This window comes from Tachypleus tridentatus, chromosome 1 (assembly GCF_004210375.1).
Source record: "Tachypleus tridentatus isolate NWPU-2018 chromosome 1, ASM421037v1, whole genome shotgun sequence".
Taxonomy (NCBI): Eukaryota; Metazoa; Arthropoda; class Merostomata; order Xiphosura; family Limulidae; genus Tachypleus; species Tachypleus tridentatus.
This window is the reverse complement of record NC_134825.1, coordinates 21,677,338-21,686,592: the sequence shown is the minus strand read 5'-3', so window position 1 is coordinate 21,686,592 and position 9,255 is coordinate 21,677,338. Positions and strand designations below refer to the sequence as shown.

Below are 9,255 nucleotides of genomic sequence, written 5' to 3'. Positions count from 1 at the left end.
TTTTCTATAACTTCAAAAGGTAATGGTTTTCTTGTATCCGAATAACATTCCTATATTTAACATTTTCCACGAAGGTCCAGTATAAATATACTTAGACCTTTGAAGATCTACGCTTGAATTTCAGAAACTTATCTTAAAGACGCCTGCTATGTTTTATTTGAAACATTTAAAGAAGATAGCTCCACAAATTACGAAGAATGGTGAAAAATATCAGGAAATGTAACAGTGTTCAATCATATATCCCGAAGAAAAGCTTTTGAAAAACATCAATCTAAATTTTTGCAACATATTTTCTGTTTGCTGTTTTGAATTTGGCGCAAAGCTACACTAGCGTTATCTGCGCTAGCCGTCCCTAATTTAGCAGTGTAAGGCTGGAGGGAAGGCAGTTAGTCATCACCACCCACTGACGACTCTTGGGCTACTCTTTTACCAACGAATAGTGGGATTGACTGTCACATTACAACGCCTCCACGGATGAAAGGGCGAGTATGTTTGGTGCGAGGAGGATTCGAACCCGTGACCCTCAGATTACGAGTCGAACGCCTTAACCCACCTGGCCATGCCGAGCCGACACATTTTCTACTGTTGCCTGATTGTGAATTCATTCGAAATAATGTATTACACTTGGTGCCATCCACTGAAAGAAAATAAATGGTTTTCGTATTTGCGAAGTGTTTACATGCCACAAATAGTCATTCGATGGTATATATTTATAAGATTGTTATTAATTCTAAAGAGACGTTTGATACTCTACTAAATGTTAAAGATAATTTGTATTCAGGACGACAACTATTACATATAGGGCCTATTATCATGTTTAAGAAAAAATTCGAGTTTTCGTTTTCATGTATACAAACTTATTTACGACACTGTTCAAATACAAACAAGTGTCCCATTACATTTTATCACGAATGAGGTTATATTAAAGTTTTTTTTACCGGTCTTCATTGTTCAAACTCTATCAAAATTTTTCAGTTTTTGTTTATATTAATAATAGCAGAATTGGCGTTGGTAGTGTTGAGTTACGTTATTTTGCTGACAAGGCTACAGATGGCCGAATTTCATGTTTATGGTGTTCTTCAGGTCTGTACCAGTTATGATGATAAAAGTGATAAAACGTGACTGAATGTTAGTATGGCGCCACAGATGACCAACTTTCGTGTGCGTTATATTATTCGTATTGGTTCTAATACAATGGTGAAGGCTGGAGACAATATACAGACACGTAGCAGTACAACTGCAAGCACGCGATCGTTGCATATGGTAACGAGACGCTTATTTGTTGAAAATACTTTTTGCATCAGCTCTCTCTATTGGCTGGAAGACAAACCGAGGGAACACAGCATGTGTTCTTCCAGATCAGTGTAAGCTTCACGAGGGAGTGTCGTTGTTATAGTCTGTAGAGGAGGATCGGTAAGATAGCTTGTTTCTAGGGCAGCCGTCATTACGGTTTCCGTGGAACTGTAAGAAAGCTTAGTTTCTAGGGCAGCCGTTACCACGGTTTCCATGAAACTCACACAGAAAACTGTAAGTACATATTTATTTTATATCCGAAAACATATTATTATATTATGCCATATTCTTGTTGCGTTTATTAACATTTGTCAGTGTTTAAGCAATGAATTCTTTGGAAAACTTTGTTTTATGTGCAGTAAAACGGGGAAAACTCATGCAAACAATCAAAATGTCAAAGTTACCAGTTTGTTTTTTTTATTGTAGATCAAAATAATTTGTTTTAAATTTACCTTCTTGAGGTGCCGTTTGAACAACGCTACAGTTTTATTTGTGAGAATTGCAGTCTCTACTTGTTTAGGTGTTATTCTATAAACGAATCTTGTGAGATAAACATATTATAAACCAGTTTCTGAAATGAAGTAAAGTGGTTATGGATCAACAATTGATGACATCGGTGGTTTGGAATATGATATGATGCATTTTTGTACTTGAACTGTCTTGAAATGATGCATAGGTAAATAATAGGCCAATTTGATTATCCAACTAATCAGAGAAGAGTATTAGCTTGCTAATGTAAAAAAAGCTCCACTAAACGGGTGTAATTTAAGATCAAACACAAGATATTCAGAAACAGAAAACACGTATCTATGTTCACTTTTTTGATGTTAATGTGCTCGAGTTATGTTTGAAAATCTTGCAAATATGTATGACATCTTTCTTTATCAAACATGTGCGATCACTTAATATCAAGTAAAAATTATAGTAATTTTTATTAAGAAGCAGGGAAATCCAGAGAATCATTTGACACATACACGTATATTTCAAGTGTATGTTATTCTTGTCTGTTAGTTTTGGAATTTCGCACAAAGCTACTCGAGGGCTATCTGTGCTAGCCGTCCCTAATTTAGCAGCGTAACACTAGAGGGAAGGCAGCTAGTAATTACCACTCACCGCCAACTCTTGGGCTACTCTTTTACCAACGAATAGTGGGATTGACCGTTACATTATAACGCCCCTATGGCTGAAAGGGCGAGCATGTTTTGCGCGACTCGGGCGCGAACCCGCGACCCTCAGATTACGAAGCGCACGCCTTAACGCGTTAGGCCATGCCGGGCCTAAAACTTGAACAACGAGGATGGTATGTTCTTCACAAATATAAATTATTCGATCATAAAACAACGTTGTGATTACTGTGTAAATAAAAACGTGAAAATGTGAAGAAAGGTAACATAAATAACAATAGTTAAATGAACATTATTATTACTTTTTAACAAACTGGTTGAACCGATTACGTACCTTCTGCCAATGTGTCATGTGGTTCACTTAATGATTGCGTTTCGTACACATGAGGGGTAAAAAAATGGGCGCCAACCACGTTACCAATGCCCGCCACGCCAACCATCGAAAAAATAATAATAATCAGTTTTTACTATTTTTAAAACTTGTTTAAAGCTTCGAAGTTTTTAGCAACTAATTATGCTTTGAACATATCGGCTGGTCTGTAAATCATTAAGAAGAATTATCACCAAACTGTATTTTTTAAATGAGGTTTTCATTCTTACATTTCAGTAATTTTGAAGCAGTCGTTGCTTGACATAACTTGAGACTATGCGATGTTCCTGCGCGGCAAATGTTGTTTGTTTACTTGGCCAGGCTTAAAGCCTGAGTGTAGGGAAGCAAGTAATTGTTGGGGAGGGAAAAATCAATAAAAGTTTTTTATATTAATTTTATTTCAATAGAGGTGGCTACTTTGATCTTAATTAATCTCTTACTTGCCTGGAAATCATGTTCATGGATGCAAAACACTATTAGGTAACCAATTTGAATATAAATGTCTTCTTAGTTCCAGAAAGAAATGCTTTATCAAAGGCGAAGCTAGGATTTTAGCGTCCGGGGGCAAAGTCAGTTTTCGCGCCCCCTCGTGACAAAATGTAAGCCATAATTCTCAATTATGTAACATCAGTTTGGTGCCCCCCACCCCCGATGCTGCGCCCGGTGACAGATGCACCCTCTTGCCCCCCCCCTCCCCTAGCTACGCCACTGTGCTTTATACAATAGTAGCTGAAGAAAGGAAAGTTACGTTATAAATAATTCGACGTAAGACCCGTTGACGTAAATATTTACTAGAAATTATGTTCACCTAGCCTCCCAATGGAACGGACTCATATCACTAGAAATCGGGTTTCGATACCCGTGGTGGGAAAAGCACAAATAGTCCTTGGTGTAGTTTTGCGCTAAATAATGTACAACTAACTATTATGTTCAGACAATGTTATACGTTTACAGGTGATCATGGTATAGGGTTGCGTGGGTGACGCGTCTTAAAACATTACCAAGGGCAGTAAAATGCCCATATACAGTTCTGTGCTTACATAAACTGTAAATACGTTTACCAGTGGCTTTAGTATCTTCAGTTTATGTTTAACGATTTATACAATCGAATGATTCGGGTTTATTATTAAAATTCTATATTAAAGAGTTATTATTTCTGATATGTGGAGTGTCTTCTTCTGAACTCCAGGTTTAATGTTTTGTATTGATTATTATTCGGAACATGTGAAATCACGAGCAACGAATGAAGACGTGTTTTACCGTCACTATTTTACAGACTGTTGTAATGGTTTCGGTAAAACTTATGCTAAAACCTTTACAAATTTTAATCGCAAAATACCGATTACTTTGCTAAACAGATCTCGAAAGTCAACAAGAAATAATAAAATGCAAAAAAATTTAGTATTTTTTTCAGATCACCTTAATAATGCTAACCGTTACGTTTTTGTTTTTTTTTTCACTTTTTCCCTGGTGTAATTGTTGCATATACATTCTGAAAAATAAGTATAGTTATATTGGTTTGATTGTTTGTTTGTTTTGAATTTTTGCGCAAAGCTACTCGAGGGCTATCTGCTCTAGTCGTCCCTAATTTAGCAGTGTAAGACTAGAAGGAAGGCAGCTAGTCATCACCACCCACCGACAACTCTTGGGCTACTCTTTTACCAACGAATAGTGTGATTTACCGTCACATTATAACGCCCCCACGGCTGAAAGGGCGAGCATGTTTGGTGCGACCGGGATTCAAAACCGCGACCCTCGGATTACGAGTCGAACGTCTTAACCCACCCGGCCATGCCGGGCCGCTATTGGTTTGATACTATGCACAAAGCTACACAAAGGGCTATCTGTGCTCTGTCCACCTCAAATATCGAAAACTGGTTTCACGGGTTATAAGTCCGCAGACATATCATTATGCCACTGGGAGACAGTTGTGTTGCAATTACGTATGTGTGTGTGTGAGTGTTTTTCTTATAACAAAGCCACGTTGGGCTATCTGCCGAGCCCACCGCGGGGAATCGAACCCCTGATTTTAGCATTGTAAATCCGTAGATATACCGCTGTACTAGCGGGGGACTGCTCTTACGCTTATAGAGAACCTATTCTGTCTATAAACAAGAGCTCATAATAATTTTCTTATTGAAATAGCATTATTAGTTCATTTACATAGTTTAAAAATATTTATTATATCTTAGTATTTTTAACTTATACGTAGGAGATAATTCTGACAAAAATATAGGAAATAAACTACGTCTCATTACGGACGGAACGTGAATGACGGGAAGGATAGAAGGTTTTTTAAATTAAAGTTCAATAAGTAGTTCCAAAAAAAAACACTAGTCTGATATTGACCTTTCTATTGTAATTAGGGCTAACGTTTACTAACGTATGACTGATTTTCTTTGTACATTTTTTATGTGTGGATAAAATGAAGAGCTATTCGCAGAATAAGAAACCACTAACATTATTCAACTAGATACAACTTCGGATATGATGTTACATCAGTTGTAGGTTATTATTTCTGGATTATAGAAGCTGTACAAAGACTTTCTTCTGTGTTTTGTCATAAGAAGTATTTAGAATAGAACTCTTCATGTATACGTGATCTGTTATTATTCATTAAAGTTGGGGTTTAAATCAGGACTACTGTTCGAAACTAAGGGGTAAACGAGTTTAATAAATAAAAACTTCCAAATGAGTATAAATCATGCCATGAAATCAACGTGTATCCAAACGTAATAGTTTGTATTAAAAGACTTCCTTTGTTATACTATCGTAGAAGTTCACGTTTTGTAATGTATGTTTTTCTACAGTAAAAACAATTAGGGTTTTTCGTCGTATTCGTGATTGGGTCATTAGTAATAAAGTTAAAAAAATTGAATGTTATTTTATAAATTCCTGAAGAGTAAATAGGAAAAAATAAGGAACCGTAAGAGGTGAAACAGGTTCGTTACATTTCAATAAATACTTTCCTGAAATTCTTTCCTCATACGATTTTACTTCACTTTACTAACGCTTGTTATACGTACGCCCGGCATGACCAGGTGGGTTAAGGCGTTCGACTCGTAATCCGAGGGTATCAAAACCCTGATTTTATTATCTTAAGTCTACAGATTTACAGCTGACCTACTAGGAGGCCCAGCATGGCCCAGTGGTTAAGGTACTTGAGTCATAATCTGAGGGTCGAGGGTTTGAATCCCCCCCTCGCACCAAATATGTTCGCCTTTTTAGCCGTTGTATTAGTTAACTCGTAACATAGTGTAAGTAGAATGTCGTGTTAGCTAATTCCTAACACTGTGTAAGTAGTGTTGTATTAGTTAATTCGTAACACAGTGTAAGTGGAGTGTTGTGTTAGTTAATACCTAACACTGTGTAAGTAGAGTGTTGTATTAGTTAATTCGTAACACAGTGTAAGTAGAATGTCGTGTTAGTTAATTCGTAACACAGTGTAAGTAGAATGTCGTGTTAGTTAATTCCTAACACTGTGTAAGTAGTGTTGTATAATTTAACTCATAACACAGTGTAAGTAGAATGTCGTGTAAGTTAATTCCTAACATTGTGTAAGTAGAGTGTTGTATTAGTTAACTCATAACATAGTGTAAGCAGAGTGTTGTGTTAGTTAATTCCTAACACTGTGTAAGTAGAGCGTTGTATAAGTTAATTCATAACACAGTGTAAGTAGAGTGTTGTGTTAGTTAATTCGTAACACAGTGTAAGTAGAATGTCGTGTAAGTTAATTCCTAACTCTGTGTAAGTAGAGCGTTGTATAAGTTAATTCATAACACAGTGTAAGTAGAATGTCGTGTAAGTTAATTTCTAACATAGTGTAAGTAGAGTGTTGTGTTAGTTAATACCTAACACTGTGTAAGTAGAGTGTTGTGTTAGTTAATTCCTAACACTGTGTAAGTAGAGCGTTGTATAAGTTAATTCATAACACAGTGTAAGTAGAGTGTTGTGTTAGTTAATTCGTAACACAGTGTAAGTAGAATGTCGTGTAAGTTAATTCCTAACTCTGTGTAAGTAGAGCGTTGTATAAGTTAATTCATAACACAGTGTAAGTAGAATGTCGTGTAAGTTAATTCCTAACATTGTGTAAGTATAGTGTTGCATTAGTTAACTCATAACACAGCGTAAGTAGAGTGTAGTGTTACTTAATTCTTAACATACTGTAAAAAGAATGTAGTGTTAGACAGCCAAATAATGGAAAAGAATAATAACAGGATAAGAGTTTTTGACGTTATTGTTCTATATTTTAAAAACAAGAGCACGAGAGGAGGCGTGATTGATGTTTGGCCAAACTTTAGTTAAAACAGTTTTATTTTTTAAGCCATTAGTTAAAGCGAGGCATTTCATAAAACTTTAAGAAGAGAAGATGCGATTTCTTTAAATTAAGGACGAGTGTAAATCATTAATTTTTAAACAGTGGGTGTACAAGGGCAAACTTAAGAGACAAAATGGTTACATGCTGTAAGTTAAATTGATACATCATTGAAATTATTGTCATATTCTTTCTTATCGAGGAATGTCATTCTCCTATCCACTGTTTTGTGCAATTTGTGTTAAAAATCAGAGAAGTTTCAATGAATTGTTTTTTATTTTAAGAGTTTTCTCGAATTGACGTTAGACAGTCTTCATCAGGCATCGTGTCCTTCAGTTGAGGTTGCTATTATATCCATATCAATGTATTTGACAGCTTGTATTTAATACTTAGCTGTTTGTTATAATCTTTTTCGCTATAACCAATTATAATGCGCTTATATTTGTCTCTGATCTTGCTTTATCGTTATGTATTTAAGCTTTAAGATGTCTCTCTTAGTGAGTTCGTCTGACTGGTTTAGAATTTAGTTTTATTTTGAAGCTAGTCATTACAAGATTTATTGAACTTACAGCAATTTTGACTTATCTGCTGTTGTCTGTTAAGGTCCTTTACAATTTCGATTGCTTATGTGAAAATAATGTTTAGTTTGCTCAACATATATGGTCCGGCATGGCCAGGTGTGTTAAGGCGTTCTACTCGTAATCCCCTCGCACCAAACATGCTCGTCCTTTCAGGGGAACGTTATAATGTTACGATCAATCCCACTATTTGTTGCTAAAAGAGTAGCCCAAGAGTTGGCAGTGGGTGGTGATGACTAGCTGCCTTCCCTCTGGTCATAAACTGCCCAATTTGGGACGGCTAACGGAGATAGCCCTCGAGTAGTTTTGTGCGAAATTCAAAAAACAAATAAACGTAAGACATTTACTTGTGGATATGGAATAATTAAATAATGAAGTACAGTTAGCTGTATTTAATAACAAATCCTGTACCATAACCATACAAAACCTGTAATATCCAGTTGTATCAGTTTCCATTAATTCAGCTAAATCGGTGATAGAGAGGAGAAAGTTGTCTAAACGAGTTTCATACCTCTAGAGGGCAGTTTGAACATCTTAATGTGAATTCGAGTTAAAATTATACCTTTGTACATTTCTACAACAAAGCAGTTATCTAACAGGAACACTCGTGTCTGTATTGCAAATTGTATCATTTCTAGCTGAACAAAACCCAAATGTTCTATGTCAGTGTAAAACTATATTGTTTTAACATATTTATTTCACTAGAAGATAACAGTGTAAGTAAACTGTGTGCCACGGAATAAGTACACCATGTGTATTCAACTAAACTGTATGATATGAAATAATTAAACCATGTGTATTCAACTAAACTGTATGATATAAAATAATTAAACCATGTGTATTCAACTAAACTGTGTGATATAAAATAATTAAACCATGTGTATTCAACTAAACTGTGTGATATAAAATAATTAAACCATGTGTATTCAACTAAACTGTATGATATAAAATAATTAAACCATGTGTATTCAACTAAACTGTGTGATATAAAATAATTAAACCATGTGTATTCAACTAAACTGTATGATATAAAATAATTAAACCATGTGTATTCAACTAAACTGTATGATATAAAATAATTAAACCATGTGTATTCAACTAAACTGTGTGATATAAAATAATTAAACCATGTGTATTCAACTAAACTGTATGATATAAAATAATTAAACCATGTGTATTCAACTAAACTGTGTGATATAAAATAATTAAACCATGTGTATTCAACTAAACTGTATGATATAAAATAATTAAACCATGTGTATTCAACTAAACTGTATGATATAAAATAATTAAACCATGTGTATTCAACTAAACTGTGTGATATAAAATAATTAAACCATGTGTATTCAACTAAACTGTATGATATAAAATAATTAAACCATGTGTATTCAACTAAACTGTGTGATATAAAATAACTAAACCATGTGTATTCAACTAAACTGTGTGATATAAAATAACTAAACTATGTGTATTCAACTAAACTGTGTGATATGAAATAACTAAACCACGTGTATTCAACTAAACTGTGTGATATGAAATAACTAAACCACGTGTATTCAACTAAACTGTGTGATA

The 9,255-nt window shown here is 34.8% G+C and overlaps 1 protein-coding gene across 3 annotated transcripts in view; it reads left to right on the top strand.

The window, feature by feature from the left end:
* The first annotated feature begins 1,353 nt into the window (after positions 1-1,353).
* Positions 1,354-9,255, top strand: part of LOC143244300 (voltage-dependent L-type calcium channel subunit beta-1-like) — a 91,458-nt gene continuing 83,556 nt past the window's right edge. For 2 of the 3 annotated variants that reach the window (XM_076488737.1, XM_076488745.1), the window contains exon 1: positions 1,365-1,527. Coding sequence is in view for 1 of the 3 variants with exons in the window: in XM_076488728.1 (XP_076344843.1) it covers positions 1,507-1,527 (21 nt within the window). In the remaining 2 variants the exon portion in view is untranslated. Of the gene's footprint in view, positions 1,528-9,255 lie in introns of all 3 variants that reach the window. The other variant, XM_076488728.1, reaches the window with a different exon arrangement.